Source organism: Choloepus didactylus, chromosome 2 (genome assembly GCF_015220235.1).
Source record: "Choloepus didactylus isolate mChoDid1 chromosome 2, mChoDid1.pri, whole genome shotgun sequence".
In the NCBI taxonomy this organism is placed as follows: Eukaryota; Metazoa; Chordata; class Mammalia; order Pilosa; family Megalonychidae; genus Choloepus; species Choloepus didactylus.
In genome coordinates this window covers 143,195,005-143,210,547 of record NC_051308.1, presented here as the reverse complement: position 1 = coordinate 143,210,547, position 15,543 = coordinate 143,195,005, and the positions used below count along the sequence as shown (strand labels likewise).

The following is a 15,543-nucleotide window of genomic DNA, read 5'->3' as shown; positions in this document are numbered from 1 at the left end:
ATTTGAAACATAAATTCAGAACACACTTCCTTGTTAGTGAGAAAGTCATGCCAAAGATAATAGAAGTTAAAATCTTGTGGAAGGCAGATGGTTGTTGTAAGACAGACTTTTCAGTTTGGATTTTAAATTTGAGTAGGTTTTTTGCTTTCTTTCTGGAAATACTGAAAAGTTTGCTTTGTTTCATCTGCTACATGAGTAGATGACTGTAAAAAAAATGTACAGGCTGACAAACACTGAATAATTAGGGTTTATTAAATTTTCTTGGAGACCCATTTATTTTAGAATGTCTAAAATAGCATTAGGCAAATGTCTTCTTTCTTATATTGCATGTGCTGTTATTTTTCCCTGCTTTCTCCAGACAACTCGTGGGGAATTTGACTCCAGTGAATTTGAAGTTAGAAGACGTTACCAAGATTTCCTTTGGTTGAAGGGAAAACTTGAAGAAGCGCATCCCACTCTGATTATACCAGTAAGCTTATAAGTTTTTCATAGAATAGCTGCCGTTTTGTCTTGTGAATTTTCAGAATGCCTAAAAACTAATTTCAGATCTCAATTCAGTGTAATTCCTTTATCTTAGTAACATTTGTTTCTAACCATTTCAATCTATGTACAGACTTAAAAAAAAAAACTATTGTAATATATTATTATTTATAAGATTGGTTCTAGCACTGTGATTTTTTACAAAATTATTTTCATAAGAAATGAACAGATGTTCAAATAGTTTTCCGAAAAGGAAACCAGATGTGGAATTGCTTGCAAACCTGTGGAACATAATTCTGACAGGTTTTTTTATTTTTTTTTATTTTTTGCCTCAGCCATTGCCAGAAAAGTTTATAGTGAAAGGAATGGTCGAACGCTTTAATGATGACTTCATTGAGACACGTAGGAAAGCATTACATAAGTTTTTGAACCGAATTGCTGATCATCCAACTTTGACATTTAATGAAGACTTTAAAGTTTTTCTTACTGCACAAGCTTGGGTAAAGAATTTTGATTTATATTCATATCATTCTTTAGTATTTATATGTATAGTTGATTGAATACTTCCTCTTCAGGCCAAACTGTCTTTCAATTACAATGGGTTTATGTTTTTTTTTAAACTTCAGAGAAAGATCATTCATATATAGCCCTGTGTCAGTTCTACATGTAGACATTGCAGAAATCTTGTATCTTCCCCACAGGCAAATACCCATGGTTCTCTTGGTTGATGAATATTTTTTTTAATGTCAGTATGCTCCCTGTATATATATATATATGTATGTATGTATATGTATATATAGCAAATACTGAACATACACAAATATAGTTCTCTTGTTGATACTGTTTTGAGTAAGAATGGGTCAGGGCTTTTCAAGTTATAACTGTCTTTATTAAATGAATAGAAAGATAATAAATCTTACTTTTCCTTCAGCTACCTAATGTGGAGGGTCTAATTTCTAATACAGAAAACTTACATGTTTCTTTTCTTCTCCCCTCCCCCCCCCCCCTTTTCTCCTATGAAGATACAGCTCAGTAAGAAAGATAATGGATAAGACAGAGGGTCAGTATTAAACAATTACTGACTGATATTGAGTTATATAGCTCTCGGTTTTTGCCAAAGTGGTAGAAGCTAAAGAGTGGTTCATCTCAGTCTTGACAGATAGTACTGCTGTCTGCAAGCTCTTTGTGGCTTATGTGAAATAAATTTGTGGCCTGACTTCAGAACCTTAGAAGCTGTTAGAAACAGTCTCTATAGTCAACAGTTGTAGTAACACCTTGCCGGTTGTGACTTGGGCTGTCTCTGATGATGTTGACTCTATCAACTGGTACCACAGCACTCCTAGAAGGAGTTGTATGGTCAAAGATGGCATCTGTCATTTTCACACAAAATCATACTGACTTGGAAATAAACATGTTTACTATATATGTTATGTTTACTATATATATATTATTTTTCTGTGTTATCTTCACGAAGTCTGATGAAAGATGAAATATATTTTATTTAATATTTGGGTTAGTAATACATAATATTCTCTGTATATTTAGTAGTTAGCATTTTTTTTGCAGTTTTTAAAATGTATTTTTAGATTGCATTAAATTATTAAACCACTGCAGGAGACTCAGTTATTGGCTTTTTTCTTCTGAGAAAATAACAAGGGCCTCATTTTTAAGGAAATGGGTTATTCTTTCCTGCTTCTAATTATGTCACTGAGATATTTTTAATATTGGCATTATTGACTTTGATAAAATTCACTGTATCATGACAAATGAAATGGAGCCACCCAGAACAAATATAAGCAAGTTTCCAAATAATGACAAAGAGATACTATCAAAATAATAGCTTAATTTTGACTCAAAAATTTGGCTGATGGTTTGGAGAATTTACTGGTATTTTTGCCTTATCAGAGGAAATCCAATATCACATGTTCAATTTTAGTATCTTTTCTAAGAAGGTAAATGCCAAATTAGAAAGGTGAAGTGACACTGAGAAATGGGTTGAAGAAAAATCCTCTTATATCAGGAGCTAGGGAGAACAGATAATGAGGAATCCTGAGTAAGTACAAAGCTGTGATCAACCAGTGAAGCTCAAAGTGGACAGAGGAAATCAGGATCTAATATCCTGACAGCCAGTTCTAGCATTGTTTTTAATAGATTTTTTTCTTGTCTGTTATTTTCAACTTCTATTTGACCGTAAACTTATGTCCTACAAGTGCTGTAGCTGTCATCCAAACTCCTTGTCATCGTTTTTTTTCCCCCAAACTCTGCCAGCCTTTTGAAGGGATGCTTTTGTGCAGTGTTTCCTTTTATAGCTTTTCGTCTTATTTGCAGGTTTTTAGCTGTACCTCATAGGTTGACTATAAAGAAGCTAGTGACATATTATATTGAAACTCTCTCTACAGCCAGCCAACCAGTGGAAGTGGTGTCACAATTTACCTGATTTCAGTTGGTTGAATAGCTGTGCTCATGTGGTATCTATTTACAATCTATCCTAGTAACTGTAAGGAGGCAATACGGGTTAATGCTTAACAGCGAAGCCTCTAGTGGCAGACTGCCAGGGTTTGAAATCCTTGTTCCACCACTTAATTCCTCTCAGACCTTAAGCAAGTTACTTAACCTTTCTATGCCTCTATTTTCTTCTGTAAAATAAGGATAATAATAGAGCCTACCTCATAGAATTTTTGTGATATATGGTATATATACAAGTATAACGCCTAGAACATATTAGGCTCTCAATATATGTTAGCTATTATTATAACTAAAGAATTAATAAACTTTTCCCTTTTTTTTCTTTTTCAGGGAGCAACTCAGGCACTGAGAAACATCTCAATCATTTTTCTGTTAAATTTTGTTGTAAAATATAGATTGCGTATCATTTCATCCCTTTATCTTCTCTAGTATCTCCTTGAGCACTATTCGCTCTGTTAAACCCTGTTCTTTTAAAAATTTATGCTATGAAGAAAGACTGTATACATGTTTTATACTAGTACTTTGGAAGGGAATGTTATCAAGGATACTGAGACTTAGAAGAGGTTCTATATCCTAATAAACTCATCTCCTTCAAACTAACATTAAAACTGTTATATACCATGCTATTAAAAAAGACATCTATGAAACATTTTTATTATCTTTATTTTATTCTTCTAATTAGGTTCTTTTTATTATTGAATCTTGTAATGTTGTTGCTTGCTTCACCACAAAAATTTCATTTTTTGTTTCTAGGAACTCTCTTCTCACAAGAAGCATGGGCCTGGATTGCTAAGTCGGATGGGGCAGACAGTCAGAGCTGTTGCATCCTCAATGAGAGGAGTTAAAAATCGCCCAGAGGAGTTCATGGATATGAATAATTTTATTGAAACATTTAGCCAGAAAATAAATTTGATAGATAAAATATCACAGAGAATTTACAAGGAAGAAAGGGGTATGTAGAATCATTGAAATGTGATTTCAAAGTTTTTCAGTTTCTGATGGATCATCACATTTACAGGTGTATTATGGCAACATTAAGTTAGAATTTAACCTTCAAAATATGGCTTATGCCAAGCTGTGCTATGAAAATTTCTAATCCCTTAACCATTATGAAGATAGTCCATTGCTTTAATCAATCACAAGATGTTCTCCTTTCCATTAATAGATTATAATGGTAAAAAAAAAAAAAAAGCCTTGAACTTATTAAGGTTTTGGATGTAGTTGGTATCAATGAAATTGGTACCACATATTCAACATGGACCATATCTAAAAATCAAAGAAGAGATGTTTCAAACAGAGTTTCCAGATTTTCTAGGGATTTTTTTTGGGGGGGACAGGTACTCTGTATTAGATTTGTCTGTGCATATATTTTGGAAAATAGTTTTCTTCTCCTATTTTCTATCACCATTTCCTGTTCCCATTTATTTTTTTTTTTCCAGTTTTTAAGTTAGACTTTATTCCATGATGAAAATGTTTTCTAATTAGAAGGAGATATATTTTGCATTTACCTTAAAAGTCTTATTTTTTACTTACATTAAAAATAGATAGCTGGTTGACCAAATATTTCCAAATACATGTTGGTTGGCATTAGAGATGAGAAATTACTTAAAGACAAACAAAAATCCCACACTGATGCTTACTTGATTGTGTACTTTTCCCACTAAACTGTAGGGTTCATGAGGACAAGCAGGATAAAGGATTATTTCTAGTATATAGATAACACCTAACCCATAGAAAGTGCTCAGTTAAAAATGTATTCAATGATTGAAAAGATAAACAAATGAACACAAGATTTGGTAGAAAAATTTGCTTTATTAAGAACCAGTTGGTTATTAAAAGAGATGTACAAAGAATTGTGATTGATAGCTGGCTCTAGTTTACCTTTTCCACCTTCCTTTTCCACTTGGTGAGTTTATATATTGGTACTGTGATTCAATTCTTTTAAAGTAGATTCTTGATGCATAGTTAGGTTGGATAGCAATTCAGAGAAGCATTTGGATACTCTTGACACTTAAGAGATTTATAGATTATCAATATGCTCCATATTTGCTGGTGCAAGGAAATAGTTTTAAAATCTTTGATAAGACTCTGATGTTTATGAACTTCTCAGAAGGAAGACTAGATTTTGTGATAGACTTTATAAATGTGAGCTGTCATTTTCAGGGTGTGAATGTCACTGACCCAAACTTGAGGGAATTCTTAGTCTTTAATATGTGAAATCCACTTGCCAAGATCCCATTCAGAATGATGAGACATTTTCTTTGGTAGTTTTGGGGAACAGTCTATCTTAGTTATATGGGGCAATTCATTCATATGCAATCAACAAGGAATGTGGTGATAGTAACTACGGTTTCTCTTTTGATTTTATTTTTTTCTAATAATTTCTATTCTTTGAGTTTATTTTGTATTGTGAGTCCCAGTTTATTCAGTAAAAGTATATTAACCAGATAAAGTATTAATTCTCTGGGCTGGGGATTAAAGGAGGAAAAGATGGTACCTGTCCTTAAACTCAGAGTCTAGTTGGATTAACAGATATATTAACAGATAAATTATGGCACAGCTCATTCAGTCTTTGCATTGAGATATGATCTGAGTGCTATGTAAGTACAGTTTAGAATTTTAGGAAAGCTCTGTATGTAAAAATAAATATTGCTTTGATACAATGATACACATTGACATACACAGGTTGAGAGATGAACTAAAGCAGAAAATTTTCTTTTCTAGAAATATTAGTTTGTTGTGCCATTATTTAAAATAAATGATAGGCCTAGACTCAGGAGGGTAGAGTTCAGAAGGACTCTAGAGGTCTTTAAATCTAATATCTCCATTAGGTGATATCTAATATTTCTATTTTTAAATTTTATTTTTTTAACCTTTTCTGTTTATTTGAACATATAAACTATTGAAATTAAAGTAGTTTCATTTAGAGCAATATGAAAGATTTCAGTCAAACATAATGAGTAGTAAGATGTTTAAAGATGATTTCATTATACTTTAATAAATATTGAATAAAATATGCCCACTGCCTGTAAATTCTGTAGCCATAAAAAGCTACCATTAGAAATTGGTAGTATCAAATTATAAATGTAAAAATATTTGGATTTAAAAATGAATACCAAAGTTTTGAATTAATGCCTTATCAAGCATTGAATAGTCTTTCATTAATTGTTAATTTAATCATTCTTTCAGTGATATGAAAATGCTTAACACATTGTGTATCAGGCTTTGGGATACAAAAGTAATAAGATCAGCCTGTGTTTTTAGGACCCTTTGGTCTAAGGAGTAAGTCAGTTATGCAAGCAATTGTAATAGAATGGGATAGTGCTTTAATAGAAGTATGAAATTATGGGAGGCTTATCATGGACAATGCATCTAAGATTTCTTTGGAACAAACTCAGGATTATTTGAACTGGGATTTAAAGAATAAGAAGTAATTTGTTGGGTGATAGAAATGGTATAGGGCAAGGCAAAGGGACATGTGCAAATGTTTGAGCTATGAAAAATCATGGGATATTCATGAATGAGCAAGTATTTTAGCTTGAATCAGAATATATATGGGAGAGAATCTCAGTGATTGAATCTAGAGAGATAGGTAGGGGGCTGACCATAAAGGACTTTCTAATCCAGCTCAGAGAAATAATTGAGTCCCTTACAGTAGTGCAGGTCAGAGATGCTTATGGCAGTGGAAATTAAGATAGATAGATTAATATCCTGAAATGCTGGAATTGGAGATTGGCTCTGGGCAGGAATGAGTCTAGGATGACCCCTAGAATTTTTGCTTAGTTTGGTGGATAACAATTATCATTAAGTCAGATGTGGAAGAGAAGCGGGAGAAAGAAGACAAGTTTTGCCCGTGGAACATTCAGGTGTAGTTATGTGGTAGGCAGTTACATATATGATTCTACAGATCAGGACAAGAAGTTCAATCTAAAGATATTCTTAACAAGTTGAACTTGAATAAAAAGAAATGACCCCTATGAGTAGGAACTACAAGATGCATGCTCAAGAGATTGTAGTGGTCTCTACATGCTGATTCACAGAGGTGTGGTTCTTTGGCTTCATTGTTGGTAAGGTTGTGCATGCGTGTGGTAGATGAATACATAGCCTTTTGGGTCACAGCCTATCAAGGGGTTGTCAGCTTTCAGGCCAGGAAATGCCAGCTGTCCAAGCCTCTGTTTCTCATTTATCCAAATGGAACCTGGGACTTCATCCTTGGAAAACAGGATCTAGGTAGAAGTTCTGAAATCTTTATCCATTCACATAGTTCAGCTTGACTCTGCCATTGTCTTGGGAAAGCAGTCATAGATTATAGTAAGTGAATGGGCATGTCTCTGTTCTAATAAAATTATTTCCAAAAGCTAGTGGTGACAGCATTTGGCCCATGGATTGTAGTTTGCCAATACCTGGTTAACTCTCAAATGCTTTGCTGACATAAAAAAGACAAAAAAAACTATACCTGGTTAATGCTCAAACACTTTGACATTAAAAAGACAAAAAAGAATATAATACAGTTCACAATTTTTAGTTCAGTTAAGAAAACTGATATGTTTAAAATTGACCTGAGAGCCTGTAATAATGTTCATTAAATTTTTATGTATAAGGTCAAGCATAGTTCTTATCCTATTAATTTTGAGCCTGGAGACATAGCAGGAATCAGACTTGTAATTTTGAAACCATGTAGTGCTCATATGGAAGTCCATGATAGATATGGTGATCATATATTTTGTCTTCCAAACCAGGACGCTTTTGAAAAGGGACACTATCATTGATGACACCTGGATGGCAGTCATTCAAACACAAACCAGTATGACAAATTTAATCGTAGTTGATACCCATTTCTTAAGTTCACGTGCAAGAACATATGCATAATGAGAGAAATAAGGCCCTTTCTTACTATCGTATAAGAATTTTGAAAGTTTCTGTAAATTAAGAAGCCATTAAATTTTTTCTTTTAGAATATTTTGATGAAATGAAAGAATATGGCCCAATTCATATTCTGTGGTCGGCATCAGAAGAGGATCTGGTGGATACCCTAAAAGGTGTTGCCAGCTGCATTGACAGATGCTGTAAGGCCACTGAAAAGCAGATGTCTGGAGTCTCAGAAGCCCTACTTCCTGTTGTACATGAGTATGTTCTTTATAGTGAAATGTTAATGGTAAGAACACCTACTTATACATTTCCTTTAGCCCTTTACCTGCCTACAAGCTCTATAAAGGCAGTTTCTATTTCTGTCTTGTTCACCACTATCTTCCTATCTTAGTTGGATGCTTTGCATGTAGACGGATGCTAAATATTTGTTCATTGAGTGAATAGATGAATGGAAGAATGCATTAATGAGACTGGAATATTCAACAGCAAAAAAAATAATTTGTAAGACTACACATAGATTTGAAGGCTCCTCAGTCAAGAGGGAAAATTTTCTTGGGAAAATTATTAGTTTCCTCAACTTTTTTTAATTTTACTTTTTAAATCTTTTAGTGCTGGGGATTTCTTTTTAAGAAGGAGTTGCTTTCTCTTTTCCAGTAAGTATATCAATTTATGAGTACCATTATGTAGAAAGTACTCGAGTAGGATCTCGATGTTTATTCTGCCCTCTGGGTCCTGTTGAAAGTTGCTTCTAAACCAAAAATCCTTCAAGTTAAAGTATTTTCCCCTCACTATTTGAAAAGTCTTTTCACTTCTTCATTTTAACTCCTTTGGTTCAAGTTTCTAGATTCTTGAGATTGAGCAATGTTTTCTGCAAAGCTAATATTTATCATCTGATATTCTCCTCTGCTTATAGTCCCTTGCACTGTCAAACTGACACCCTTGGTCACTGGTGTTTTAGGGTGGAGGTTGGGGAAGGATTCAGCTCACATTCAGATATGGCCTCTTCCTGCTGTTTATAAGTAGAGCCATGTCTGGTTTCTGTTTTCCTATACTCTTGATCTCTAGGGATTTTTTTTTTTTTTTTTTTTTAACATGCCTTTGACTTGTTGCTGAGATAATAGATCTACCTCTCATATGTTTAGGTCCTTCTTTGACAGATTCATTAAATATTTTGTGGGATATTTCAGGTTTCTGCTGTTACCTAACTTTATTAGGACTTTCCTGTAAACAAACCTTTCTTGCTTCCCAAAGGCCTCTTAAGTTTCACTGCTGCAATCTCCTCCTTGTCTCTATCAATTTCTTTGGCTGCATCCTGTGGTTTTACTTCATTATTGATCTCCACCTTGTGAGGGTCTTCAAAAAAAATCTGATTTGTATTAATAAAAATTGTATAGATTTCCCCCCTTAATTAGGTGGTGTTTTGCCCTTTATTATGCCAAAATGGAAATTTTGATCTCAGCCTTTAAAATCCTGCATCTTTAAAAGTGTGGAAAAATTATAATAGCAACCAGAAAGAATTATTGTGTAGGTCCTCATTTGATTGCATTATTTTGTGGATGTCTAGGGTACAATCAGTAGTATTTATATTTTGGTGTTCTGGTTCTATTTATATTGAAATATTTTCTTCAGGCCGAACTAAAAGAATGAAAAATATATGCCTTGACAAAATGACTAAATTTGTGTCATTTTTCATTAGTACTAAAGCAACCTCGAAAAATATTTCTACCTATATGAAACAGAGTTCATATTTATGAAACAGACCTTAAATAAATGAGACTAAGTTACAGTATAAGTCATTTGGGTTAGAGAAAGGAAGGGGTTTCTTTTTTTTTTTTTTTTTTTTTTTTTGTTGTGTTACCATTTTATTAAACGTTGTCAACTCAGTGGATACAGACTTGGAATGGTTCTATTTTTCTCCAACCATTGCCTCCAACTGTGTTAAGATACATCTTACTTCCCATTGGATAGCATATTCTCTAACAATGTCTTAGGGTGGATTCTTCAACCTCCTGGTCACATTTTTTTTTTTAATTCAGTTTTATTGAGATGGAAGGGGTTTCTTAATGTTAATGACTATTAAATACTGAAATCACTATACAAAGGAATTTGTGATACTGTGTTGAATTTTTCTGTTGTTTTCTGTGAAAATGGGAGACGTGTTAATCTATTCTGAATGTTTTAAAAGTGATTCCATGTAAACCCACAACTTCTCTAATTAAAAAAAAAAAAAAAGTGATTCCAAAATAAAACAAAAAAAAAAAGAGTGATTCCACCAGACATAAAACTAGACTTGGTGGTCCTCAGGATCCTTTTTATCATCAGTGTCTCTCAGTTCTCACTCAAATTCTGTAGAGCTGTCTTATCTGACCTCATGTACATGGTGTCTGTGCTCTTGCCTTCTTTTGTCAAATACCCAAGAGGCCTGTGTCTTGTAATGTTTTTCTCTTGTATGTCTTGTATTTCCACTTTCACTAGTTGAATTGCTTGTTTAATGTTTGTTTAACCTGTTTTGGCAATTTGTATTTGTTATTCAAATTTCATTACTTAATATTGTGAAAATCAGTGAAATGTGAGTACAAATATAATGAGTCCTTATGTCTATGGAGTAAAAAATAGAAGGTCTTGAGAGAAAAGTAAGTCACCAAGGGAAAGACATTGTAAAAGATGGGTGGAAATTATAAAGTATATAGATAGATTCTGCACTCACATTCCTTCACGAGTATGTTTTAAGTTTAAAGACACTGAAGCATGAAATCATGCTTATTCAAGAAAACAAGATAGAACTCCTATCAGTCAAAGAAAAGGCCATGATTTCTCATCAGAAGCATGGCTAATTGATGAATATTTATATTTGAGCTAAAATGGTGAAGATGTGACTACACACTTGAATTTTCTGATTCCCCAAAAAAATTGTCTGTTTTGATTAATGTCCCTTTGGAGTTGGATAAGAGGGCTGCCACTGATTGTGGATATTTTCAGGTGAGCATCCCAAGGTAACTTGTCAGCTGCATCCAGTTTACACTATAGAGTATATATCTAGTGTTCCTGTTGTTTTTTTGTTTGATTATTTGTATTGTTCTTTGCTCTTTTTGAAGAATTGTGTATGTCTAAAGTGCTCCGTTAAAAATTGTACATATATTGCTTAAACTGGTAAACTGTGGATTGAGATAACTAATAAAAGATCTATGAAAAAAATCTCAATATTGCTTTTAATTTAGCTTTTAAAAATTAAGAAAAAATTTTAAGGCTTTATACTCCAAAATGACTAGTGGTGACTTGAGGAGCAGAAGCTATTTATATTCTAAAATGTATATTTTGTTATTATAGAGAAATTTAATGAAACTAAGTACAACCTATTTTATCCTCATATTTTAATATGAAGGGTGTTATGAAAAGAAGAGACCAAATACAAGCAGAACTGGATTCCAAAGTTGAAGCTTTGAACTATAGAAAGGCAGATACTGATCTGGTAAGTTTTTAAGTTTCTTAATATTGTCATATAGAATTCATTGTCTGAAATTTTTATTAGCTTTTTGGAACTCCATTATATGATTGTTTCTGCACATTCGGCAAATGACACTAAAATTTCTTCCAAAAAGTACTGAGTGAGCCTGCAAGCTGAATGATGTCTTTCTCCCTTTCTGACATATCATCTCATCCTCTGAGGAAAGTGTGAAGTTACTTTTCAAGAAGGACAAAGTGTCTTAGAAAAAGGCATGGAAAGTACCCAGCACTGTTCAAGAAGACTAATAGGTACTCAAAACGTAAATCCACCTTTTTCTAGTTTCATAAGATATTTGTACAAAACATGGTTTTCCTATATTCTTTTTTCTAGTTATTCTGAAACCTTTATAAAGGAAGTTATTCTTTGTTTTCAGGTTTTACTGCCTTCCTTAAAATACTTTATTATGGGGGTTTTCAAACTCACCAAAAAAGAAATCTAATAATATAATGAACTTTCATATACTTTCCTCCTGATCAATATTTTGCCAAATTTTTTTCATCTGTACTTGTTTTAGTTTCCTAGGCTGCTCACAGCAAATACCATGAAATAGGTTGGCTTTAAACACTAGGAATGAGGCCATGAGAATGTTCAAATCAAGGCATCATCAAGGTGATGTTTTCTTCCCGAAGACCGGCTGAGGCCATCCTTGGGTCTTCCACACAGCACATGACGGTGTCTGCTCTTCTCTGCTTTCTGGGTTTCATTGCTTTCAGCCTCTGGCTTCCATGGCTTTCTCCCTCTCTCTGTGTATTCATCCCATTTATAAAGGATTCCAGTAGGATGATTAAGAACCACCCTAGGCCACACGTTAACTGAAGTAACTTTATCAAAAGGTCCTGCTTAAAATAGGTTTACACCCACAGGAATGGATTAGCTTTAAGACATTGTTTTTTGGGGGGTATACACAGTTCCAAACCACCACAGTCTCTCCCCCATTTATTTATTTATTTTGCTGAAGTATTCTAGAGAAATCCCAGACTTATGTTATATTACCCCCAAATGTCTTAGTATTTATATGTATAGTTTATTTAAGAACTTGTGGATTTATAGAACAATCATGCATAAAATACAGGATTTCCATACCGATTTTGTAATTGGGTTGTTTGTCTTTTTGTTGTTGCATTTAAGGATTTAAAAAAAATATTTTCTGGATATTAAACCCCCATCAGATATGTTATTTCCAAATATTTTCTCTCATCATGTAGGTTGTCATTTTACTTTCATGATGAAGTCCTTTGAGGTTTTTAATTTTGATGAGGTCCCTTCATCTAGTTTTTCTTTTGTTATTTTTGCCTTGGATGTAAAATCTAAGAAACCATTGCCAACACAGGGTCCTCAAGTTGCCTCCTTACATTTTCTTCTAGGAGTTGGATAGTTCTGGCTCTTGTATGTAGGTCTTTGATAAGTTTTGAGTTGAGTTTTTTCATATGGTGTGAGGTAGGGTGTCCTCCATTTTTTTTTTTTTTTTTTTTTTTAAACGAATAGCACCATTTGTTGAAGAGACTTTTCTTTCCCAATTGAGTGTTCTTTAGCCCTTGTTAAAAATCAGTTGGCCATAAATGTGAGGTTGATTTCTGAACTCTCAGTTTGATTCCTTTCTTCTATATATCTGTCCAGTACTATGCTGTTTTCATTATTGTGGCTTTGTGGTAAGTTTTAAGTTCAGGAAGTGTGAGTCCTGTAACTTCATTCTTCTTTTTCAAGATAACTTTAGCTATTCAGGGCCTCTTTCCCTTCCATATAAATTTGATGATTGGCTTTTCCATTTCTGCAAAGAAGGTTGGTAGAATTTTGATTGATGTTGCATTAAATCTGTAATTTGCTTTGGGTAGTACTGACATCTTAATGATACTAAGTCTTCCAGTTCATGAACATGGAATATCCTTCCATTTACTAAGGTCTTCTTTAATATCTCTTAGCAACATTTTGTAGTTCTCTGTGTACAAGTCCTTTACTTTGTTGGTTAGATTTATTCCTAGATATTTGATTCTTTTCATTGTTATTGTATGTATTTTTTAATGTCTTTCCACATTGTGCACAATAATCTTATCAGATTAGAATACGCATTTAAAATTGAGGAAGCCTGAGTAACTTGCCGTAGTTTTTATAGCTATTGAGAGAAAGATGCAGGATTGAGGTGATGGTTTCTCCTTCTCCCCTCAGAATGTACTCTCAGAGAACAAGTATTGAGGTGGAAATGTTATTGCTCTACTTAACTTCTATTGAACACTTTAGGAAAGGTACTCTCTTAATTTTTTTTTAATTTAAGGATTTATATTGAGTACAGTATTTAGTATACTTACATCAGTTGAGTCCTTGCTCTTTGTTAATCAGTGTGTTATAGCCCCCGATATGGACCTGGCCAAGGATACTGCTTTATTTTTTTCCACAGCCTTAATTGTCCCCTAATATCATATATGATTACCTTATTGATTTTCTTTAGATTATCTTTCTCTTTCCTCCACTCCAGAATTTAAGTACCTTGAGGGCGGAAATGTTGTATTTGTTCACTGAAGCATTCCTTGAATAGTGCCTGGTACATGGCAGTCACCTGGGAAATATTTAGTGAATGAATGAACTAATGAATTAAAATTGCAATGACAACACTGATTTATCAAAACACATTGAAGTCTTTTAACAAGAGATCTCTGCAAAATTAAGCTTTGTGCAAAACACTGAGACTTCACTAAAATGTGATTATGGATTAAATGATTAGTATGGTTTTTATTTGTCATGTTCTTGGCTGTATTTTTTTCAAACAGAAATTCCATTCTTTCTCCTGAATAGAATGTGAGTGGGGAGTGGTGGGCTGCTATGGACAGAGTAGGAGAAAGGAATCTATGAAAAAGAATAATAGGAAAACAGATGTAGAATTAGTGTAACAAGTGCTTGAGGGAAAAATCACCTGTATGTTTACCTCAAAATGATGAGAAAAAAGAGTGAACTCAAGACTGACATTTTCCATCCAATAAGGAACTTACATTTGGTTTTTTTTTTTTGGAACAAAAATGAGTGGACACTTGTAGAGGAATTATATTTTGTATCTTTTGAACTTTAGAATTTGTTTTTTATTTGTTTAATTTTTAAATATATTGACATTGGTAAAATTAGATAAAATTTTACTCATGGCTAAATTCTAGAAATAGTACAGAATTTTAAAGTTTGGAGAATAGTAAGATGGCTTACAAACCAAGCATCTGTTCAGAATGGCCTGTATTTATATTTTAAAATGAAAGAAAGATTAGCTGATATTGTTCCAATGACAAAATCACAGAAAGAAATAGCTTGAGACCAAATATGGTTAGACTTGCCCAACTCAACTAAAAACAAATTTTCATTTGGCTTGCAAATATTTTGTCTTTTGCTCTATAAAAACTTTATTTGATATGTCCTTATAGCCTAATGGTCAATCTGGATTTATGATTTTGTTTTTTATGTGTCATGTCAGCTATAAAGTATTTAATACCTAGTCATTAAATTGTAAGGTGGGAGAAATTTGAAATTAATTACCTATATTTTATTATGTGAGATACTTTTAATTAATTAAGATTTGAAACTGACACACTTAGCAGATACGTTATAATTATTTTTTTGCTTCCCATGAAAAGAGACCAAATAAATAGGGACTTATTTAATGATTTGTGAATGGCACCATTTGTATTTTTCAACAGTTACTTTGTTTACAGAGCTTCTTACTTCCCAATCCTTATATGTTGTGATGGTATCTTGGGAGAAACTTTCCAGGGTTACTCTAAAAATGTACCTACCATGATTGGTCAAAGAACAACTGATGGGAAGTGCTTAGAAATAGGCATGATAGGGTTACCATGGAAACACTCCCTTGTGAGGTCCTTCTAAGGAGCAGTCCTTTGAAATCACCATTGTGACCCTGACAGAGAACTTCATATAGCAGTGTAACCCCTTTGTTTACCATGGCAACCAGGCAGGGTCACTTTGGAAACACCCCTGGGGCCATTTCTATGGAGACCTAATGGGGTTGCCGTCAGAAGCTCCATCAAAGTCACGTTTGGGTGAGATGCTATATGCAAACCCAGCAAAGTGTCAGTGCAATAGAGCTCTACCAAGAAGGGCTAGGACTGGGGAAGTTATAATTATTGGTAGAAGTATAGCAGTAATATAGCATTCCAGAGGTTACATTGACCGTTATCAGGTTACCCTTATGTGGGCTTTGTGGGTTACAAATACAAGACCCTGGTCTTCCT

The 15,543-nt window shown here is 33.5% G+C and overlaps 1 protein-coding gene across 1 annotated transcript in view; it reads left to right on the top strand.

Annotated features, from left to right (window-relative positions):
* SNX7 (sorting nexin 7) overlaps positions 1 to 15,543 on the top strand; it is a 101,715-nt gene that overhangs the window by 32,162 nt on the left and 54,010 nt on the right. Inside the window, exons 3-7 of the mRNA XM_037826566.1 lie at positions 359 to 469; positions 816 to 980; positions 3,700 to 3,898; positions 7,902 to 8,101; positions 11,198 to 11,284. Coding sequence (XP_037682494.1) covers positions 359 to 469; positions 816 to 980; positions 3,700 to 3,898; positions 7,902 to 8,101; positions 11,198 to 11,284 — 762 coding nt within the window. The remainder of the gene's footprint in view (positions 1 to 358; positions 470 to 815; positions 981 to 3,699; positions 3,899 to 7,901; positions 8,102 to 11,197; positions 11,285 to 15,543) is intronic.